At 37.3% G+C, this 23,980-nt stretch overlaps 1 protein-coding gene across 6 annotated transcripts in view; it reads left to right on the forward strand.

Moving 5' to 3' along the window:
• The window catches only part of CPLANE1 (ciliogenesis and planar polarity effector 1), a 138,975-nt gene that overhangs the window by 64,732 nt on the left and 50,263 nt on the right, over nucleotides 1-23,980 (forward strand). For 5 of the 6 annotated variants that reach the window (XM_042996319.1, XM_042996351.1, XM_042996355.1 and 2 more), the window contains exons 27-38: nucleotides 4,522-4,670; nucleotides 5,272-5,438; nucleotides 5,950-6,032; nucleotides 6,750-6,829; nucleotides 7,917-7,994; nucleotides 12,644-12,836; nucleotides 14,222-14,515; nucleotides 14,704-15,474; nucleotides 16,936-17,102; nucleotides 18,428-18,560; nucleotides 19,442-19,496; nucleotides 23,720-23,824. In XM_042996319.1, coding sequence (XP_042852253.1) covers nucleotides 4,522-4,670; nucleotides 5,272-5,438; nucleotides 5,950-6,032; nucleotides 6,750-6,829; nucleotides 7,917-7,994; nucleotides 12,644-12,836; nucleotides 14,222-14,515; nucleotides 14,704-15,474; nucleotides 16,936-17,102; nucleotides 18,428-18,560; nucleotides 19,442-19,496; nucleotides 23,720-23,824 — 2,275 coding nt within the window. The remainder of the gene's footprint in view (nucleotides 1-4,521; nucleotides 4,671-5,271; nucleotides 5,439-5,949; nucleotides 6,033-6,749; nucleotides 6,830-7,916; nucleotides 7,995-12,643; nucleotides 12,837-14,221; nucleotides 14,516-14,703; nucleotides 15,475-16,935; nucleotides 17,103-18,427; nucleotides 18,561-19,441; nucleotides 19,497-23,719; nucleotides 23,825-23,980) is intronic. The other variant, XM_042996342.1, reaches the window with a different exon arrangement.

A 23,980-nucleotide genomic window follows, 5' to 3' on the forward strand; every position in this document is an offset into this window, starting at 1 on the left:
GAGTTGGTTGACTGACTGAGCCACCCAGGTGCCCCAATAACAACTTAACTTTTAATGCATACAAAAGCTGTGCTTTTTTACACTACTTTTCCTCCCACATTTTTATGTTTTTGATGTCAGAATTTACATCTTTTTACACAGTGTATTTATTACCAAATTATTTTAGTTATGTTTCTTACTTTTAATACTTTTGTCTTTTAATCTCCATACTAGAGTTAGAAGTGTTTTAATCGCCACTAATACAACACTAGGGTATTCTGAATTTGACTATATATTTACCCTTACCAGTGGGTTTTATACTCTCATATAAAATTAGTATTTTCTTGTTTCAGCTTAAAGAACTTCCTTTAACATTTCTTGTTAGGCTGGTCTATGGTTATGAACTCCTTCTGTTTTTGCTTGTCTGAGAACTCTTTTAGTTTGCTTTTAGTTTGCTGTGTAGAGTATTCTTGGTGAGCAGTTTGTTTTTTTCCCAGCACTTTGTATATATCATGCTACTTCCTGTAGTCTGCAAAGTTTCTGCTGAAAAATATACTGATAGATTCAGGGGGTTCCTTGTATGTAAGAAATTGTTTTTCTTTTGCTTTTTTAGATTCTTTATTTGTCTTTAACTTTAGACAATTCAACTATAATGTGTCTCAGTGTAGGTTTCTTTGCATTTATGTTATTTAGAACTCCCTGAGCTTCCTAAATCTAGATGTCTGTTTCTTTCTTCAGATTTGAGAAGTTTTCAGTTATTATTTCTCTGAATAAGCTTTCTGCTCCTTTCTCTTTCCTCTCCCTTTGGGACTTCTATAATGCATATCTTGATCTGTTTGTTGGTATCCCATAAATACCTTAAGTTTTCTTCATTCTTTTAATTTTTTTTTCTTTTTGCTCCTCTGATTGGATGAATTCCACTGCCCTGCCTTCTACTTTTCTGACCCTTTCTTCCACTTGATCCAATATGCTTTTGAACCTTTCCATTGAATTTTTTAGTTCTATTATCATATTTATTAGCTTTGTAGTTTCTGCTTGTTCCCTTTTTATATTTTCTATCTCTTTGTTGAAATTCTTACTTTGTTTATGTATCATTTACATAATGATGCATTTTTTTCCAAAATTTTATTTAAGTTCTAGTCAACATATAAGGTAATAATATTCTCAGGAGCAGAGTCTAGTGATTCATCACCTACATACAACACCGAGCACTCAACACAAGTACAGTCTCCAATACTCACCACCCATTCAGCCTGTTCCCCCGACCACTCCCCCCTTAAACCCTGTCTTTCCTCCATCACAGTTTCCCATGGTTTGCTTCCCTCTCTCTCTCTCTTTCTTTTTTTCCCCTTCCCACATGTTCATCTGTCCTGTCTCTAATTCCACATATGAGTGAAATCACACAGGTTTGTCCTTCTCTTCCTGACCCATTTTGCTCAGCACAATACACTCTAGCTCCATCCATATCATGGCAAATGGCAAGATTTCATTCCTTTTGATGACTAATAGTCTATTGCATATATGTACCACATCATCTTTATCCATTCATCAGTCGGTGGACATTTGAGCTCTTTCCATGCTTTGGCTATTGTTGATAATGCTGCTATAAACATCAGGGTACATGTACCTCTTCAAATCTGTATTTTTGTATCCTTTGTGTAAATACCTAGTAGTGCAATTGCTGGATCGTAGGATATTTCTATTTTTAACTTTTTGAGGAACCTCCATACTGTGTTCTGGGGTGACTGCACCAGTTTGCATTCCCACCAAGAGTGCAAGAGCGTTCCCCTTTCTCTACATCCTTGCCAACACCTGTTGTTTCTTGTGTTGTTAATTCTGATAGGTATGAGGTGGTATCTCATTGTGGTTTTGATTTGTATTTCCCTGATGATGAGTGATGTTGAGCATCTTTCCATGCATCTGTTAGCCATCTGGATGTCTTCTTGGAAAAATGTCTGTGTCTTTTGCCCATTTCTTAACTGGATTATTTGTTTCTTGGGGGTTGAGTTTGATAAGTTCTTTATAGATTTTGGATACTAACCTTTTATCAGATATGTCATTTGCAAACATCTTCTCCCATTTTGTAGGCTGCCTTTTAGTTTTCACTTTGTTTATCCCCTGACCTCTGTGACCATTCTTTTGAATCTCTATCAGGATATATCATTATTTCCATTTCATTAACATCTGTTTCTAGAGATTTATCTTGTTCATTTGTTTGGAACATAGTCCTGTTCATTCATTTTACTTGACTTTCTGTGTTGGTTTCTGTACATGAGATAAAGCAGTCACATCTCCCAGTCTGGATAGAGTGGTCTTGTGTAGGAGATGAACCTCATCAACCAGCTTGGTCTGAGCTTTTGATTGGCTCTGAAACCTTTGTGATTGTCTAAGCCTCCTTCTTTGTTCTTAGTGGCTCCCAGTAGTTGGGGGTATGCCAAGACTTATCAGTGTCCCAAAGGGGTGGGTTAGTTTAGCATCTAGATACAGCCTGATTGGAATTTGGACTCTTAGGCAGCATATGGCAAAGTCTATGTAATCCCTTTCTGGGGAGAAACTGGGAGAAGGATGTTTTCCCTGCTCCCTGTGAACTCCTGGACCCAGGTGTATAGCTACAGGGGGTGCTCCTGCAGTCACTAAGAACTGCTTCTTTGTTTGCTACACTCCTGTGGGCCTCATAAATGCAAGTTCCATTGGTTATCAGAGACAGGTGATCTCAGGACCTGTCCTTCAGTCAGCAGCTACAAAAGCTGGGGCACCCAGATGTGTGTACAGGCTGCTTCCTAGAATATGCTGGTAACTTGGAATGGGCTAGATAGAGAAGACAGGGGAGGTGTCCATCAGCTTTCTTGTTTCTGAGGTATTGTAGCTAGCCCCCAGATGTATGCAGCTGGATACCTTCCAGGAGAAGACTATGAGATGGGTGTTTTTGCCTGCTCCTCTGTGCTGAGCCCTTTGGGGATAGCTGCAATGAGTTTTCATGCACCTGTTAATAACTGCTGCTTTGTTTGCTGTGGTCTTGTGGGACTCATGAATGTAAGCCTCATTGGCTTTCAGATCTAGGTGTTTTGGAGGCCCATCCCTCAAGTGGGAGTCTTAAAAGTTAGGGTGCTAAGTGTGGATCCAAACCCTCACTCTTCAGAGAAAAGTTGGGAGTTCCCTCCTGCTTATAGGGTGGTGTGCCAAGGGTGGGGTTTTTGGTTAGAATGTGTCTCAGCCTTTTCTGTCTGTCTCTGTGTAGATATTTTCTCATTTGCTTGATACATAGGAATCAGTCAGCTAGTTTCTAGATTTCTTACAGTGGTAATTGCTTTGTGTGTAGTTGTACGTTTAGTGTTTCTGTGGGAGGAGGAGAATTCAAGGGCCTCGAATGTCACCATCTTGGTTGACTTACCTCCACATTTTCTAATTCTATATTCTATTTTAAAGTGCCTTCATTCTGGGGCACCTGGCGGGCTCAGTGGTAGAGCATGTGACACTTGATCTCAGGGTTGTGAGTTGAAGCCCCACGTTGGGCATAGAGATTATTTATAAATAAATAAATTAAAAATTTAAAAATAATAAAGTGCCTTTATTCTAAAATAGTTTAGGGTATTATGGAGGGTACTTTGATGAACACTGGGTGTTATATGTAAGTGAAGAATCACTAAATTCTACTCCTGAAACTAATATTACCCTATATGTTAACTAACTAGAATTTAAATAAAAACTTGAAATAAAAACAAAAACAGAAATAAAACAGTGTATTGTAGGTTGCAGGGTGTGTGTGTGTTTTGTTTTTGTGAGATTTTTTTCATTTTTTGAGATCAGTGTCTATTATCCTAATGTAGCTTATTTAAGATACTGTGATATTTGTTGTCACTGAAATTTGTGTTTCTAGGTGATGCATACTCAAATTTCTAAATAAGAGACTTAAAAGAGATACATCCTGTGTATTTTTACCCTTTGTGTCATTTTGGAATAATTACTAAGTGCCTTTGTTATAGCAAAGAGAATTAAGTGAAAGCAACTTTACATTTTTTTTATTTAAATTTTTTTTAAGTTTATTTATTTCTTTTGAGAGAGAGAAAGAGCGAGCAAGGGAGGGGCACAGAGAGAAGGGGACAGAGGACCTGAAGGAGGCTCTGTCCTGACAGCAAAAAGCCCAGTGCAGGGCTTGAACTCACAAACCATGAGATCATGACCTGTACTCAAGTTGGACGCTTGACTGACTGAGCCATCCAGGCGCCACAGCAACTTTACATTTTTAATGTTATTGTTTTGTGACTTGAAAACATTGGTAACATACCTTACAAATTTGTAAGGCTGATTTCTTTTGAATGCTATTTAGATAGTCAGGTTTGTTTTTTCCAGGTAGAATAAAGACTTGATCAGTGCCTCAACATAAAATATTGAGTTGTAGAAATGCAGTAAATACTTGATAAATGAATGAGACATTTAATCAGGAGAAGGGCTGTAGAAAATATTAATAATCTAAAAAATATAATGAAAAGTATGGGATTCAATAGTGAATACTAAGTACTGTAAATTATGGTTTGTTTTTAGGTGCTAGAGAATCATTACTCTCCGTCTCAGAGTGGACCCGACATTGTGAGTGATTGCAAAACAGATGCTGGCTGTTCTGTTGCAGTATCCACTCAAAGTGGGACTGATGAAAGAAATGATCAAAACAAATCTCATCAAAGTATGTTGAAGTAAGTTTTTGATTATACATTCCTTTTCAGTTGATGATACCTATTCGATGGTGTTTGGCTTAAAGGCAGGAATTGAACGCTTGAAAGGTAAAGGAATGAGCATTTCTTTGAGTCATAGAGGAGGAAGTGAGTATTTTCTGAAGTGCTTTTAACAATTCATTGCAAAATGTATTTCTTCCCTGTTGATCTAGCTTACATCTTCTGAGAAAGGAGCTAATTCTCCTGAGAGATTCTCTTATTATATTAATTGATTTCCTGTGTCAGAGGATGCTGAGTTAATCACTTCATCCATTTTTACATATGAAGCAGTGTATCTCTGAATAACAAGGTTGAGCCTTTAATAGCAGGAAGATTCCTTTGTGAGAATGGCAAGTGTAGATAAGTTGAAATTATTTCAATTATTTGAGTAAATAAAAATGGGGATGTTTAGTCATTCATTGAACAAACTTTTATTGAGCTTCTACTATGTACCAGACATGGTTAAAAAACAAAAGACTATAAATATTAAACCTAATGTTCCTTTTCAGTAAACTGAATCAATTCAAAGGAAGCTTTTTGTTTCTAAGAATGAATTATAATTTAGCTGCCTTATTTTTGTCAGTGGAATACCAACTGAAGCATTCAATCCTGAAACAAAGGAAACCAAAGATAAGATTATTTCTGTTACTGATGATACTGAAAAAGAATTTATAGATATTGATGAGGATCTTCTAGAGGTAGAAACATGTAACCAAGAGGAAATGGAAATACAGCTATCAGACCATGAAGGTAAGTTCATTAATCTTTTTATTTGGCTTTATTAATTTGAAGTTGGTGAATGATTATCTGGGATAACTTAGTCTTCTATCTAAATTAGTATGTTTATAATAGCTTAAAACCAAAAGTTAAAAGAGAGTATAATATTTATAAAATGTTGAACATATTAACTCAAAACCCGAATTTACAATTCTTGGGCCTTTTGCCTTGCTTATGTAGTTATCATGGGCCTCTTCATTTTGTGAACCAATTCTATGAGCCTTTCCTTGGCAGTCTTTGTTAAAACAGAAACTCTCAGAGCTTTAGCATGGCGTTAAGTATGCTTATCTGAGGTGTTTCAAGGCTCATCTGGGATTCACTTGAAGAGAGGTTGTCTCCATGTGTTTTTAAAGAACATTTTATAAGGGGGTTAGAAAATATTTCTGCCATTATACATGTTTCCTGTAATATTTCTGAACCTTCTAAAAAGTAAACTGGTTTTTTTCAAATGGTCCCTTTTCTCTTCCTCCTTGTTTCCCTATAGAAGTTACCAAAGAGCCTATTGGAAATCTTAAAAGTTCCCATATTGCCATTTACACGCAGACTTTACCGCAGCATTTAGAAGAAGTAAGTCAATAAATAGTGGATAATGTTATTTAAATTATACTTATGTGTTTTTGTTTAATACATCCAAACAAGGCTACTATCTTTTTAAAAGTACATTGTGGGTTGTAGAGAATCACCAGGCATGCAGCATTTTTCTTTCACTGAAATCCTGTCATTCATAAGATGTCTAATAATTTCAGGCAATGAAAATTTTATTTCATAAACTGCTTAGCAAATTAAGAATAATGGAAGTGTTGTATATTCAAAATGTACAATTCAGCTGTAATATACAGTCTTTGCACTTATATCACTTTTATGTATTCTTTGTTTTCTCAAAACTCAGTGCACTGCATTTCCAGGTGGAACACAGACATTTCTAATTATTGAAAAATTTCCTTTAAAAATGCTTAGTTTTCCAAATGTACTTATTAATCATGTAGCGATGGGTGTATGTAATTTACAGTGTATTTGTAAGTGTAGTGTAAATAATTTGCACTGATATTATTTGTCTTTGTACTTTACTGTGCTCAGTGGCTCAGGGTGATGGGCCAAAGGCAGTTCACATGGTTAAAAATCTGATCAGAGCAGCATTGGCAGTTCATTTTAATGTGTGATTTCTCGCTTGCTTTTAGACTGTTGTTACTCCGGGCCAAGTGGTTAATGTGAAACTCCAGACACCTAAGAGAGTAATACCTATTTATTTGATCCCTTTTTTTTGGGTATTATTAATTTTAACAGCATTCCACAGGAGAGGTTCAGTGTCCAAGGGAAGAACCATTGGAGACATGTATGGAGAAAAAATCAACTGGACAGAAAGGGTAAGGGGGAAGAAAGTAAGGAAGTGATTATTACTGTCTTGTTTACCTCAGTAAAAGAGGCTCATTGCTCTTAAGGATTCATCTGGGATTCATTTGATGAAGAGGTTATTTTTCTCCTAATTTGCAATATATATTTTATGGTGATATTGTGTTCCTAGTGAAATTTAACTTCAATTTATAGCAATGGTAAATTCTGATCTTTAGTAGATGTTACAGACTTCTAAATCTTGGTAGAATGAAATAAATGATATCTAAAGTAGCTTTTGTTCTCCCATCACGATTAGCTTTATCAAAGTAAAATATAGCTGTAAATAGACCAGAGTTTGTTCAGCTGCTAATTAGGGAAACGCCTTGCCATACTGGTTCCATTTTTGTTGGATCAAATGAAGAACCATTATGAATCAATATGTGTGTATAATTGTTTACTGTTGTGGTATGATTACCTCACACTATAGGGCTATTCTGCTGGCTAGCATATAATTGCTTCAAGGAGAGCTAAAAGCAATTTTTGCCTGTGGCAGGTGGAACATTTCTTAATTTTTAGAATTTTTGAAGTTTTAGAATTTTAGAACTACCTTGGGTAAGAGAGGCAACATGATTAGATTTTCTTTCTCTTCTCAATATTCAAATTTTGTTCATTTCTGTGGACAGTTAGCCGAAAAGATATATTAAATGTGATGTGCCTTTACAAGTAATATAGATATTTCTACTAATAAAAAACTAGTCTTTACAGTTTCCAAATGTATTAGGGGCTTAGGAGTTTCTGAGCAAAATGTCTGCCTCTGCCAGAGGTAGAATTTGAGGTCCCAGCTAACCTCATTTTGCCTCATTTCAGACTCTTCTATTTCTCCTGGGCAGTCAACAGTGTTCAAATTATATGTTCAGCCATCCTGACATATTCTTTGCTTTTTATTTGAATCTGTTACTAATTGCTATGGAGACAAATGTAAACAGACTGTAATTATGAGCTAAGCATTATAGAGAGTTAGAGAATATTTAGACTCTTAGATGGCTGAGCATTAGATCACCTGTACCTTAGAAAATGTGAAGAATATCTTCCTAATCAATTACTAATCTTTAATTATAGTATGATCGAAACCTTTTCAAACCCTGAACACACCGCTACGTATTCATTTTGTGTAGAGACAAGTTCAGAAATTTCTAGGTAAGAATTTCTGTATATTTATACCCTTTTGATATAATCATGTTTTACAAATAGATAAGAGAATGAAACAATGCCTACTGTGCTATTTTGAAATAATTACTAAATGTTTTGACTAAAAACAGTAAAATGAAAGCAACACGAAGCATTGAAAGAGGAATGTAGGTACACATTTCTGACACCTTTAAGTTTATTATTGAAAGATTTTCCTCTAGGGGCGCCTGGGTGGCTCAGTCGGTTAAGCGTGATTTCGGCTCAGGTCATGATCTCGTGGTTTGTGAGTTCGAGCCCCGCGTCGGGCTCTGTGCTGACAGCTCAGAGACTGGAGCCTGATTCAGATTCTGTGTCTCCCTCTCCCTCTCCCTCTCCCTCTGCCCCTCCCCTGCTCATGCTCTGTCTCTCTCTGCCTTTCAATAATAAATAAACGTTTAAAAAAAATAAAAAAAAAAAAAGATTTTCCTCTAACAGTTGTGTTTCAAAGATATACAAGAACTATTCTAGGACAATCTTTTCTGGAAAAAAAGGTACAATTAACCCTTGGACAATATGGGTTTGAGTCACTCAAGTCCCATTACACGCAAAATTTTTTTGATGAATATAGTATAGTACTATAAATTTATTTTTCTTATGATTTTTTAAATATGAAATTTATTGTCAAATTGGTTTCCATACAACACCCAGTGCTCATCCCAACAGGTGCCCTCCTCAATGCCCATCACCCACCCTCCCACCCCCCATCAATCCTCAGTTTATTTTCAGTTTTTAAGAGTCTCTTATGGTTTGGCTCTCTCCCACTCTCCCTCTCTAACTTATTTTTTTTCCTTCCCCTCCCCCATGGTCTTCTATTAAGTTTCTCAGGATCCACATAAGAGTGAAAACATGCAGTATCTGTCTTTCTCTGTATGACTTATTTCACTTAGCATAACACTCTCCAGTTCCATCCACGTTGATACAAAAGGCCATATTTCATTCGTTCTCATTGCCAAGTAGTATTCCATTGTGTATATAAACCACAATTTCTTTATCCATTCAACAGTTGATGGACATTTAGGCTCTTTCTATTATTTGGCTATTGTTGAAAGTGCTGTTATAAACATTGGGGTACGAGTGCCCCTATGCATCAACACTCCTGTGTCCCTTGGGTAAATTCCTAGCAGTGCAATTGCTGGGTCGTAGGGTAGGTCTATTTTTAATTTTTTGAGGAACCTCCATACTGTTTTCTACAGCGGTTGCACCAGTTTGCATTCCCACCAGCAGTGCAAGAGAGTTCCTGTTTCTCCACATCCTCTCCAGCATCTATAGTTTCCTGGTTTGTTCATTTTAGCCACTCTGACTGGTGTGAGGTGGTATCTCAGTGTGGTTTTGATTTGTATTTCCCTGATGAGGAGTGACATTGAGCATCTTCTCATGTGCCTGTTGGCCATCTGGATGTCTTCTTTAGAGAAGTGTCTATTCATGTTTTCTGCCCATTTCTTCACTGGATTGTTTGTTTTTCGGGTATGGAGTTTGGTGAGTTCTTTATAGATTTTGGATACTAGCCCTTTTTCCGATATGTCATTTGCAAATATCTTTTCCCATTCCATCGGTTGCCTTTTAGTTTTGTTGATTGTTTCCTTTGAAGTGCAGAAGCTTTTTATCTTCATGAGGTCCCAATAATTCATTTTTGCTTTTAATTCCCTTGCCTCTGGAGATGTGTTGGGTAAGAAGTTGCTGCGGCCAAGGTCAAAGAGGTTTTTGCCTGCTTTCTCCTCAAGGATTTTGATGGCTTCCTGTCTTACATTTAGGTCTTTCATCCATTTTGAGTTTATTTTTATGAATGGTGTAAGAAAGTGGCCCAGTTTCATTCTTCTGCATGTTGCTGTCCAGTTCTCCCAGCACCATTTGTCAAAGAGACGGTCTTTTTTCCATTGGATATTCTTTCCTGCTTTGTCAAAGATTAGTTGGCCATACTTGTGGGTCCAATTCTGGAGTCTCTATTCTATTCCCTTGGTCTATGTGTCTGTTTTTGTGCCAATACCATGTGATGATTACAGCTTTGTAGTAGAGGCTAAAGTCTGGGATTGTGATGCCTCCTGCTTTGGCTATTTGGGGTCTTTTGTGGTTCCATACAAATTTTAGGATTGCTTGTTCTAGCTTTGAGAAGAATGCTGGTGCAATTTTGATTGAGATTGCATTGAGTGTGTAGATAGCTTTGGGTAGTATTGACATTTTAACAATATTCTTCCAATCCATGAACACAGAATGTTTTTCCATTTCTTTGTATCTTCTTCAATTTCCTTCATAAGCTTTGTATAGTTTTCAGCATACAGATCTTTTACATCTTGGGCAGACCCATAATCAGTGAAGAAATTGAATCAGTTATCAAAAATCTCCCAACAGATAAGAGTCCAGGACCAGATGGCTTCCCTGGGGAATTCTACCAGACATTGAAAGCAGAGATAATACGTATCCTTCTCAAGCTGTTCCAAAAAATAGAAAGGGAAGGAAAACTTCCAGACTCATTCTATGAAGTCAGCATTACTTTGATTCCTAAATCAGACAGAGACCCAGCAAAAAAAGAGAACTACAGGCCAATATCCCTGTTGAAGATGGATGCAAAAATTCTCAATACAATACTAGCAAATCTAATTCGACAGCATATAAAAAGAATTATTCACCATGGTCAAGTGGGATTCATTCCTGGGCTGCAGGGCTGGTTCCACATTCACAAATCAGTCAATGTGATACATCACATTAATAAAAGAAAAGATAAGAACCATATGATCCTGTCAATCGATGCAGAAAAAGCATTTGACAAAATTCAGCATCCTTTCTTAATAAAAACCCTCGAGAAAGTCGGTATAGAAGGAACATACTTAAACATCATAAAAGCCATTTATGAAAAGCCCACAGCTAATACCATCCTCAATGGGGAAAAACTGAGAGCTTTCTCCCTGAGATCAGGAACACAACAGGGATGTCCACTCTCACCGCTGTTGTTTAACATAGTGTTGGAGGTTCTAGCATCAGCAGTCAGACAACAAAAGGAAATCAAAGGCATCAAAATTGGCAAAGATGAAGTTAAGCTTTCACTTTTTGCAGATGAGATGATACTATACATGGAAAACCCGATAGACTCCACCAAAAGTCTGCTAGAACTGATACATGAATTGAGCAAAGTCGCAGGATACAACGTTAATGTACAGAAATCAGTTGCATTCTTAAACACTAATAATGAAGCAACAGAAAGACAAAGAAACTGATCCAATTCACAATTGCACCAAGAATTATGATTTTCTTAATAACGTTGTCTTTTCTCTGGCTTACTTTATTTTAAGAATATAGTATGCAATACATATAACATACAAAGTATGTGTTAATTGACCATTTATGTAATTGGCAGGGTTTCTGGTCAACAGTAGTAGGCTATTAGTAGTTATGTTTCTAAGGAGTCAAGTTATATGTGGATTTTCAACTGCACAGGGGTTGTTGCTCCTACCCCCTTGTTGAAAGGTTAACTGTAGTGGATACATTACTTAAAGTTGCCTATGTTCATCCTCTAACAGATTTCTAATAGTGTATGAAATGCTTTTAATTCTCTCATAGAACAGATTCATCCAGTTCTGTCTTTTAAACTTCTTTTACAGAGACTGCAGTATGTTTTTAGTGCTTAGAAATCTTGCTGAATGGGGTAACATAGCATAGCCTTACTTTAGAAAACTTCGCTGTTACTAGAATTTATCTCTTTGCTACTTTTTGGAAACAAAGGCCAGTAAAGTTGTCTTAAAAAAAGCAAGTCAGTCGTAAAGCCTGTTTTTCATGAATTTTCCAAGTAAAGTTTTGTTATTGAGCTTATTAGTATTACGTTTGATAAAAGACAAATATTATTGCTGAAAGGGAATGAATGTGCACCCAAATAATCTAAATGCAACTTAATATGTTCTTTTCTTTTTAGAGACATGGTCAATTTATTTGGATATAATAGGCCTGCTCCCTTAGTTTATGAAATCAATTTCCTTAGAAAACATTTGAGTACCTGCTGTATTTAAGGAATCATCCCCACATATTTTATTTAAAAAAACCAAAAATTTATTTTGATCTTTAACTTTTATTCCTAAGTAAGCATTTTTTTGTTAGCATTTAATTATAAACTTTGGGATTTGTTTGGAAATGAAGTGTTTATAATACTGTCGTTTCACATTTAATGATGATAAAGAGGAGTTTGCTCTACTCATCTTAGAATTAAGCAATTTTTGTAACCCATATTTTCTCTAGTTTTAATTCCATTCTGGATCATTAAATTTAGTGACAAAAAATATTTCTGGTATAGCTAATCAGAATAATTGCACAGGTCTCAAACTCAGATGCATGCAGGGACCAGGAAACTATAAATGTGTGAACTTTCCTGGATTGTAACACCATAGGGAAGGGACCGTGGCTGACTAGACATTATATCTCCCTTAATAAAACGGCATTCATACGAGTCACTGTGCTGATGACAAATGTGTCTGGTGGCTGAAGAGTACACAGTGATAGGTGTTAGGGTTTAAATTTCCTGAAAACTTCCAGAAAGCCTTAAAGTAGAAAGAAAAGGTGATCAAAATATTCAGATTGTAGACAACTAATTTGTTTTTTTTCTTGATTGTGTTTTTTATTTACACGCTTCCACACAGTGGCCAGATCTCTGCATTTAAAGATCCGTCTTCCTCAGTTCCACCTTTCATATCAAATGGAGTCAGTGTGTCTTCACAAACACCTATGCCAACACCACAGCAGACCCAGAGAAATGAACCCAGGGCTCAATTACCAGATTCTTCAGATTCTGTGAGGCAGATGCTCCAAGATGAAATGTTTAAATTAGTTCAGGTAAGTACATATCCATATAAATAAGTAAATCGACATGTGTGATACACATGTAAGGGTTTGAAATATGAACAAACTGTTAGAAACTAGAAACGGACAAGTTGAAATTAAGTTGCAGGGTTTCTCTGCTTGGGCCCTCAGTGCTCCTGTATTATTTTTTAATAATTGGAGGGAACCTGTATTTTTTTAACCTGTGGTGTTTCCCTACTGGTGTGTTTCATTAAGTACAAATTCTTCTGTTGGGCTTGAAGGACCCACAGCCAGTTTTTACCTTCCCTCTTTTCCCCTCATACTCTCACGGGTCCAGTGGTTCCCAGAGTGTGGTCCCTGGATCAGGAGCATCAGCATCACTTAGATGTTAGAAATACAAATTCTCAGGCCCCCATTCCAGTCCTGTTGAAATCAGAAGCTCTGGGATGGGGCTCAGCAAAGAGTGCTTTAAGTCCCCTAGGTGATTCTGAATCATGCTAAAGTTTGAGAACTAACACACTCACCTGTCCTCATTATAGCTGCTATTAATTTCCCTTGCCATTTAAGCCAGTGTTTGTGCTAGTGGTTCCTAGGCTTTTCTGCATCCTGAAATCACCTTGTCATCTTAAAAAATACTAATCCCCAGATAATCTGATTTTATTGCTGTGTGGTGTGGCGTGGCCGTGGGGATTTTTAAGTGCTTCTCAGGTGATTCTAATGTGCAGCAGAGTTTATCAACCACTGGTGCATGCCTTTGCCTTTCACCTAGTCAGCCTTTCTATGGAATTCTTCATTCTTCACCTGTTTGCTAATCTTTGCTTTTTTTTCCTACTGAAAACCTGGTCACAACACACTCATTTTAGGACTTCTTTAATTATCCTCATTTCATCCCATCAGATCACTACTTTATGGTCCCCGGGATGTTTATGTAAACTGCTTTATAGATAGTCCCACGTCTCATTATGATTTTATATTTCCAGTTGACAGCTTCTTGAAAGCGGGGAGCTATTCTTTTCTTCCTTTAAAAAGAATCTCTCCCAGCTTAGCTTCCTGCTCAGCATTCATGGGTCTGACAGATAGTAAGACAAAAGTATGACTGTTGTGGGAGTGCTTGGGTGTGGCTCAGCCGGCTTAGCCGACTTTGGCTCAGGTCATGATCTCACAGCTCTGTGAGTTTGAGCCCCATGTCATACTCTGTGCTGACAGCTCAGAGCCTGGAGCCTGCTCTAGATTCTGTGTCTCCATCTTTTCCTGCCCCTCTCCTGCTCATGCTCTGATTCTATCTCTCAAAAACAAACAAACAAACAAACAAACAAACACTAAAAGTATAACTGTTGTGAAATACTCAGATGATTGTTGTTGATTCTTTAGATTCTTTTCATTATATTTTAAAATGTTTAAATTTTATTTTATTCTAGCTGCAACAGATCAACTTCATGAGCCTAATGCAAATAGTAGGATCATCCTTTGCCAACCTCCCAGATATACATCAACTTCTACAGCAGTCTCAGCCTGTTCGTTTGGTGGGAAGCCAAGTATCAAACCCCACAAGAGGGAGTAGTGATGTTGATGACACCAGTAGAAATTTTAAGGAGAAATCTTTTATTAAGCCACAGTCCATGGGAGAGTATACCAGAGAGCCTGGTGAGAAGAGTCCACACTGCCATAAAGGAATTGTGCAGGATGATCAAAATAGTAATGGAAATGTGCAGGTAATACATTTAAAAATGTCATTAAAAATGGTTCTAATAGTTCAGTTGTTGGCTTTTTGTGATTTGAGTAAATAACTTTTTAGCACTTATTACATTCCACCTCCTTCAAAACACATTGAACATCATTAACAAAATAAGACGTTTGTAATATATTCTAAACTTACATAATAGTTTTTTTTCTCTTCTAGAATATACCACATGGGAGTATTCCTTTATGTGAGTCAGAAGGCCCACCTCAGAATACAGGATTAACTCCAGCATCTCAAAGCTTACCAACTCCTGCACTGTCTTCAGCTCCTGCTGGAAGTACTGCCCTCTACCTTTTGTCCCCATCTTCTGCCATTCTGAAGACACCTAGACTAATCCCAGCTGCAAAAACCTTCAGGCCTGGTGATGGTTTTCCTTTGCTTCAGTTTCAGCCTAAGCATGAATTTAAGCCCCTTTCCTTCCATACAGGAAGAGCCCCACAAGTTCCCTTCAGGCCCCCGCCACAGCCCAGAGAGGCTTGGGGATTATCTGATTCCTTCCAGCCTCCATTGCTACAGAAAGCAATGCACATGACTTCAGTGCCCCATCTGAATTTGAGCCAGTATAATACTGAAGCCACAAAAAAAGCAATGGAGCAGAAGAAATGGGCAGAATCTGTAATTACAGAAATCCCTAAGCGTGTGAACGTGGATCAGTGTGTTGGACATGAAAATTTGACATCTCAACAGGACTCTTCAGTGTTTATAAAACCAGAAAAACTACTTGATGTTAAGCCAGGGTCCCTTGAAATATGGCCTCAGAATTCCTTCGGACTTCCATTATTGCACCTGCAACTTAAGCCTCCTTATATATTTTCCTCTGCCTCAACAGCATCAGTAGCAATTCCCTCAATACCTATGAGAACTGTAGCAGAAGAAAGAAAATACCCAAGGCTTTCATTACTTCATTCATGCCTATCCCCGGAAAATACGGTAATGATTGTGGCAGAGTTATGCAAAAGCAGTCCTGCATTTTTCATACCATAAATCCTATACGTGCAATTACACTAAATTCCTTTTTTTTTTTTTTTAATTTTTAAATTTTATTTAAATCCAAGTTAACATATAGTGTAGTAATGATTTCAGGAGTAGAATTTAGTGATTCATCACTTACATGTGACACCCAGTGCTCATCCCAACAAGTGTCCTTAATGCCCCTTGTCCATTTAGCCCATCCCCCCACCCAACACCTCAGTTTGTTCTCTGTATTGAAGAGTCTCTTATGGCTTTCCACATTTCTTTTTTAAAAATAATGCTTCTAAAAATTTTTAAATAAAACTAATGCTTCTGTTATTGGAAATAACATAAAAATCCAGTTTAAAATGGTAATTAGGTATTTTAAAGCTTTTGGATCTGTCTTGTATACCAATACTAGAATTTGTCAGACTTTTTCATAGGTATTTCTTCTGCTCAGACAGGAAATAAGTAAAATAAAATGATCGGTATTCTTGTTCATATGGGTAAAGGTATGTGTGTTTGTGTGTGTGTGTGTGTGTGTGTGTGTGTGTGTGTGTCTAGAGAAAGGGAGAGCACACGTACAAGTGTGCACACATATATTATTTAACATTCCTAGTAATTGTGATATGATTGCCTTCAAATCTGTTACAGTTTAAAATTGTTAAATAGACCCAGGTCTGTAAGTAGTTGTACATAATGGTGTATTTTTAAAGTAGTTAAGAGGTTGAATGTTTATAAACCCACAAAATCCCCTTTAAAGTTGTAAGCTTTAGTTTATGAAATTCAAATTGTTTACCCTCTAATTTTTTAAGTCAGTAGTACTGTCTTAGGAAGGTAATTGAAATTCTCTGGTACACTTTTAATTTTAAGATTTGAAGATAGTACTGGGAAAAGAAATGGTCACTCTTTAGAAGTACTTATCATGCCGCCTGTTTTTCTGAACATATTATGAACAAAAAGGATTAAAGGTACAGAAAAGTAGACATTTTGAGGGGGATTTAAAGAAATGTTTTTTATTAGAACAGTATAATGAACCAAGTTCTATCATCTGACATCAATATTTGTCAACACACTGTTAATCTATCCCATCCATAACCTCTACTTGTCTGTATCCTCCCTGTTCCAAAGAATTTTAAGTCAAATGATAGACATTATGGATTTTATTTATAAGATTTTTAACATAGAATAGAAATTAAGAAGGTGAGGACTTCCAGCTTAGCTTCTGAAGTAGGAGGACCCAGCTGGAATTTCTAGCACTCTAAACTTATTTATTCTTTAAGCTCTAGTTACTCATTTTACAAGTCCAAATCAATTTGTTATCTTTGACATGTTCTGTCTCTCACATTTTAATTTAAACAAAGGTTTTTCTCAAAAATTTTTAATGTATTACATAATTGAGGTTTATAACTTTAAATTATTATGCTTTATTTCTTATAGTACAAAAACCCACAACTTATTCCCCTTGAGAACCTCATTGCATTCAAACAAAGCCAAGAGAAACTAGCACCTAATTTATTTGAACAAGGCGATTTTGGACACCTTCGGCTTCTAAAGGTCAAAATAGAACCATCTGAAGTGAGACAAGGAAAGGACAGTAAAAAAAGGCAAGTTTTAAGTGGAATTTTATTTGAGACTATCACTTATCTGCAAATTTATTATTAGTTGAAAAAATATAGTTAGAAAAGTGAAAGTTATCTGGTTCAACCTCCCAGCCTGTACACAATTGAATATTCTATTTCCATATCAAGTGTCATGCATTTGAACACGTCTTGTGATGAGGAAAATTCCTATATTGTGACAGATAAATACTGTTATTTTTTCCATTTTATTAAGGAATTCCTTACTGGATTTCTTTTTTTTTTTTTTTTTAATGTTTTTAACGTTTATTTATTATTGAAAGATAGAGTCAGAGTGTGAGCAGGGGAGGGGCAGAGGGAGAGGGAGAGGGAGACACAGAATCTGAAGCAGGCTCCAGGCTCTGAGCTGTCAGCACAGAGCCCGACACGGAGCTCGAACTCACAAACCACGAGATCATGACCTGAGCTGAAGTTGGAGGCTTAACTGACTGAGCCACCCAGGCGCCCCCTTACTGGATTTCTGAGGCGAGAAGATTCTTTTACATTTTTCTGTAACATGAGCAGTTTTATTTTGTAGGATAAACATTTGGCGTCTCATGCAATATTCCATGTACTATCTAATACACTGAAGTAATATTGTTATTCATCTTACCATATCCTCCAGATTCTTACATAAGGAGCAGGGGGGTAAGTGATGTGACTTGTTTCAGGACACTAAGAAACATGCATGTAAAAAAGCAAGGCTGTGACTTCTAATAAAGAACATTTATAATGTTTTATTCATAATGGGTATTCAAAAATGTATTGACTGGTAGGTTATTACTGAGTCCAGAAAATATTTTTAAAATTTCACATTTATCAGACCCTAAAATCTGATACCAGTGCCCTTTTTCCAGAAATAGTTCCTTCCTTCCATCTTTTTCAGGTATTCCCTCTTCAAAGTAAGTCTTCTTCTTGACTTTTTTGGGCCTTCTTTCCTCCTTGCTGGGATTTCAAGGTCACTTAAGTGTGCTTAACTTCTTCAAAAGGGTCAGTGGAGGTATCCCATAGGGCTTCTGAGGTCAGCTTAGAGTCTGCAGAAAAGAGAGTTTGAAAATTACCTAAAAGGTATGACTCTGACCTGAGATTCCAGAAAAAGTTCAGTAGTTGAGGAACTAGAAACAGCTTTCGTGTGTCCCTGACATTTGCTTATATTTGCTTGTGTTCTAGCAGAGTATCCTGATAATTTAATTATATACCATTGAAAATAATTTATTGACATAATTTTGATAACTGTCTCCCTGTATAGCATGATATAAGTAAAAAACTGATGTTACTAAAATAGTAAAAACATATTTTATGCTATTTAACAGACAAAGACGACGAGCTGAGAAAGAGCTGCAAGAAAAAATATCAGAGAAGCTAAGGAGAAAACCAAGTGTGGCTTTCCAACCAGACAGTTCCATTGTTAATGATAATGATTCAGAAATAGTTATGAAATCCAAGGTACAGAAAAACTGCTATACTTTCTTCCCTGCTTTGCATGTACACAGAGTTTGGAATGTCTCTGTGGCTTATCTAGTCTTCTGATTGCCGAAGCTTCTGATTGTGACTAGGAGAATCTTTACTTCATTTAAGATGTGAAGCAGATACATAAACCTTGCTGCATCCCTTCATGGAACAGTGGACATACAGTTGCAAATGTGAAAAGCAAGTTGGTGGTAAATCAAAAACTATAGTGTAGAGCATCTGCCGGTGTGACTTTCTTATATTTAATCACTCCTTGCTTTTTTCTGTGATCTCTTAATGCATACCATATATGTTCTTTGGGTTGCTCCTAATACAGTTTAATCTCTTTTAGATGCCTCCAGCATTTTCCACACATAGGTTTGTTATGTAACCTATATATTTAAGTCAGATCTTTTCAAACATTCCTTCTAACTTTGATGACTGTTTACTTATTTTTGCAACAAATTAAATAAACATGAACAGTTTTGTTTATAAGGATTTTTTAAAAGCACGCTTCACTAAGTCCTCAAGAGCATGTGGGGAGGCACTTAGTAAAAATGTTGACTTCCTGAGCAGTTTTGATACGGTGGGTGACTATATGAGTGTTAAAACTGCTCTGCAGTAGAGAACATTGCAGTTTAGTAACTGCATTAAATTAGTAATGTTCTTTTTTATTGTTTGACTTGTGAGTTTTGTGAACTCCTTCGTAGAGTTACTTTGATAGAGTAAATAAATATTTCTAGGATAGGATTCAAATCTATACCTAAAAATTCAACAATTCTCTTAGCTATTGAATGTTTGCTTCCCCCCACCCCCGCTGACCCCCAAATAATGAATGTCTTTGAGTTACAAGATTGATCATTTGGGTATTCATTTAGGAGCAACAAGAACATGGTGGTTCCCAGCCTTTGGATGATTTTGACATTCCTTTTGGTATGTATAAGCACGATTAATGTAGTATCTCAGTTCAAAGTTAAAATCAGCTTTCTAGAATTATGTGTATAAAAATGAGACAATTATTTTCAGTTTATCTTTGACGAGATTGTGTGTGTGTGTATGTGTGTGCGCGCGTTGTGTTTTGATGTGTTATCCGGTAGAGCAGTGGTTGACCAACTGTGGCCCACAGGCCAGATCCAGACCATGCCTGTTTTGTAAATCAAGTTTTATTGAAACACAGCCATGCCTATTTATTTACACATTGTGACAGATTTTGCACTGCAGCAAGGTTCACTTGTTGCAAGAGGAGCCACACAGAATGCAAAGCCGAAATATTTATTATCTGGCCCTTTACAGAAAAAACTTGCTGATCTCTACCGTATAGCAGTGCAATTAATTAGAATCTCAAATAAGATACTAATATATAAGGCCTAAAAGGAAATTATGGAAGAACATGCCTGTCGAATTCATCATAGAAAATACATGCACATTAAAGTAAGGAATCCGTTCAGAAAAGAGTACTTGTTTAGAAGATAGTAAATTCTCTTCTTTCTTTAGTTGGTCAGTTTACTTCTTGTCACCAAATGCATGTATTCCCCAGGGCTTTCTCCTTAGTAATTTTCATACACACAAACGGTCACTCTCAGGACTTCAGCTACACTCAGATGATACTCCAAGACACATCTACCCTCCCTCATCTTTCTTTTCTACTTTCACCTTAAACTTAACATGTCCAAATTTTAAACTGGCATCTTGCCATTAGTGATGTCACCATTCACTTGATTGGTGAAGATTTTTACCTTGAAAGTCACCCTTGGTTTACCCCTCACCTTTGTTGTCCCACTCCTTCACTCAGTCCTTGATGTGGTCCTCCCTCTCTTTGTTGATATCACTGCCCTGCATCAAGCCTAAACCAAGCAGTTTTTTTTTTTCTTAACTGACCTGCTTGCTTAGCTTGCTAATCCGTTTAGCATTCTTTCCCACTCACTTGTCTTAAAACTAGTTTCTTTTTCATTCTTAACAGTGGTTTGGGTTTTTTCTTTTCTTTCCTTTTCTTTCTTTCTTTCTTTCTTTCTTTCTTTCTTTCTTTCTTTCTTTCTTTCTTTCTTTCTTTCTTCTTTCAGCTTTGTGAAGGTAATACTTGTTCACTGAAGAAAATTGAGAAAATACAAATAGGAATAGGAAGAACATTAAAATCTACCCCCCCCCAAATCTCCCATACATTTTTAAAAAGTTTATTTATTTATTTTGAGAGAGAGAAAAAGAGAGAGAGGGGGAGAGACAGAGAGACAGGATCCCAAGCAGGTTCCACACTGTCAGTACAGAGCCCCATATGGGACCTGAATCCACAAACTGAGATCATGACCTGAGCTGAAGTCAGACACTTAACCGACTGAGCCACCCAGGTGCCTGTCTCATAATTTTTCTGTTTAGAGATAGCCAGTGTTAATATTCCCCCAGGGTTTATTTTTTGAATGTCCTTACTCACATATATCTGTAAATACATATATACATATATACATATGTATACATTTTATTTATATACGTTTTTTATATTAGATATTCTACAATGTCATTTTAAGTTTATTTATTTTGAGAGAGAGTAAGCGCACGCAAGCAGGGGAAGAGCAGAAAGAGAGGAGAGAGAGAATCCAAATAGGCTCCGTGCTGTCAACAAAGAAACCGACATGGGGCTTGATCTCACGATCTGTGAGATCACGACCTGAGCCAAAATCAAGAGTTAGATGCTTAACCTACCGAACCACCCAGGCTCCCCTCTACAATGCCATTTTTAATGACTGCATAGTATTCCCATGGATGTGTGTTGTGTGTATTTCAAACAACAATAATTCTCTACTTCTCTGACACCAGCTGGTGTCCTATAATTCACGTCAAGTCTGACAATAACCCAGAGTTAACACAGATGTCACAGATTAGTGGCTCAGTCCCAAAAGACTGACCAATTCAAGCTATCAGCTACAAACAGGTCCCTATACACCTGCATTTTTGTCCAGGCAACTACAAATTCAGGTATTGCCATGACTCACCCTCCAAGTTTACTAATTTGCTACAGTGATTCAGGAACTTAGAGAAATGCTTTACTTAAGGATTACAGTTTTATTATAAAGGATACAATTCAGGAATAGCCAAATGGAAGAGATGCATAAAGGAAGGTATGGGGACTGAAGGCACAGAGCTTCCATATCCTCCCTGGATATACCACTCTTCCAGCACATCCCCTTGCTCATCAATCCAGAAGCCCCCTTAGCCTCATTGTTTCAGGATTTTTATTGAAGTTTCATTGTAAAGGCATGATTGATTACATCGTTAACCATTGGTGATTGAACTACATCTCCAGCTGCTCTCCCCTCCCCGGAGGTAGGGGTGCGGTGGGGTTGATTATAGTTCTAACCCTCTAATCATGTGCTTCGGCCCTTTAGTGACCAGCACCTATCCTGAAGCTATCTAGGGGCCTAACAAGAGTCACTTCATTAGCATAAACTCAGATATAACGACAGACACTCCTATTACTCACAAAATTCCAAAGACTTAAGGAACTTCATGCTTAGAACCAAGGATGAAGACTGTGTGTGTGTGTGTGTGTGTGTGTATGTGTGTGTGTGTGTGTGTGTATTAAGTAGGCTCTGCACCTAGCACGGAGCCCGATGTGGGGCTTGAACTCATGACCCTGAGATCAAGACCTGAGCTGATATCAAGAGTCAGGACACTTAACCAACTGAGCCACCCAGGTGCCCCTATATGTATGTTTATTATACTACCATGTGCCATAATTGATAATCTCTTATTCTTTTTTTTTCTTAATTTTTTTTTTTTAATGTTTATTTTTGAGAGACAGAGAGAGACAGAGTGTGAGCAGGGGAGGGGCAGAGAAAGAGGGAGACACAGAATCTGAAGCACACTCCAGGCTCCGAGCTATCAGCACAGAGCCTGACCTGGGGCTCGAACTTACAGGCTATGAGATATGACCTGAGCTGAAGTCGGTGGCTTAACTGACTGAGCCACCCAGACACACTGATAATCTCTTATTCTACTTTGTCTTCCTGGATGATCTCCCAGGAAAATCCACATCTAAACCCAAACTCCCATAATAGAGTTTGGATTTTGATTCTACTTGCTGCTGAACTTCTCCACTTAGGTGGAAATTAACTCAAGTGCAGCATGTACAGTCTCAATTTGTTATCCCTCGCCACCAACTGGTTTGTTCTCCTAATTCTCCATCTTCATTTGTGTCACTACCAACTCAACCCCAAAACATTGGCTATCTGAATTCCGTCTTCCCTTGCCTTCTCAACTAGTCAATGAGCAGGTCTTCCCTATTTTACTTCCTTCTTTTTAAGTTTATTTTTATTTATTTTGAGAGAGAGACAGAGAGAGAGAGAGCAAGCAGGGGAGGGGCAGAAAGAGAGGGAGACAGAATCCCAAGCGGACCGCACAGAGCCCGATTTGGGGCTCAAATATACAAACTGTGAGATCATGACCTGAGCTGTGGTCAAGAGTTGGATGCTTAACTGACTGAGCCACCCAGGTGCCCCTTTACCTCCTTTGTAATTTGTAAATGTGTCCTCTGGCCCCCACTCCTCACCATTGCTAGAGGTTCTTATTTGAACTATTGCAGTGCCTTCATCTATCTGATTGTCTTCACTTTTATCCACTCCAATCTACGGTCCACACACTGGCTGGGGTGGTTTTTCTAGAACATCAATCTGACCATATCATTTTCTTGCATAACATTTTCTACTAGATCCTCATCAGCCAGAAGAACATCTAGGTTTCTAGACTAGACACACAGAATCCTCCACAGTTTTGGTTTTGAATTCACTGAGCTGCCTTTGAGAGTTAACGTAGGCACCACCTCATTCAAAACGTCCATATTAGGGGCGCCTCGGTGGCTCAGTCAGTTATGCTTCAGACTTTGGCTCAGGTCATGATCTCTCAGTTCATGAGTTTGAGCCCCACGTTGGGCTCTGTGGTGACAGCTCAGAGCCTGGAGCCTGCTTCGAATTCTGTGTGTCTCTCTCTGCCCCTCCTTCCCCACTCATGCTCTGTCTCTCAAAAATAAATAAACATTAAATTTTTTTTAAAAAGTCAATTTTGATAACATCTGGGCACCTCATACCTCACCTCCTTTGAGTTAGGTTCTCTGCTTTTGGATATGTTGGCTTCTCAATGATTGCTTTCAATGTTTTGTTATATTTAAGAAATGCTACAAAATGATATTAAAACTTCAGCTGGATTGCATTTCATGGCCTGTGTAAGAAAGAAAGCTGTAGAATGTCAGGATGCAAGTACAAATACAGACCCAGGTAAAATGCTATTTTACTTTAATTTTTAAAATTCATATATTTTTTGCAACAGTGCATATGTCTAGATTTTTTTCTTCAAAACAATGATTTAAAGTGAATTTTAAGTGATGTGATAGTAGTTACTCATCCCAGGTTCTTGTCTTCAACCCTGGTGTA

This window comes from Panthera tigris, chromosome A1 (genome assembly GCF_018350195.1).
Source record: "Panthera tigris isolate Pti1 chromosome A1, P.tigris_Pti1_mat1.1, whole genome shotgun sequence".
In the NCBI taxonomy this organism is placed as follows: domain Eukaryota; kingdom Metazoa; phylum Chordata; class Mammalia; order Carnivora; family Felidae; genus Panthera; species Panthera tigris.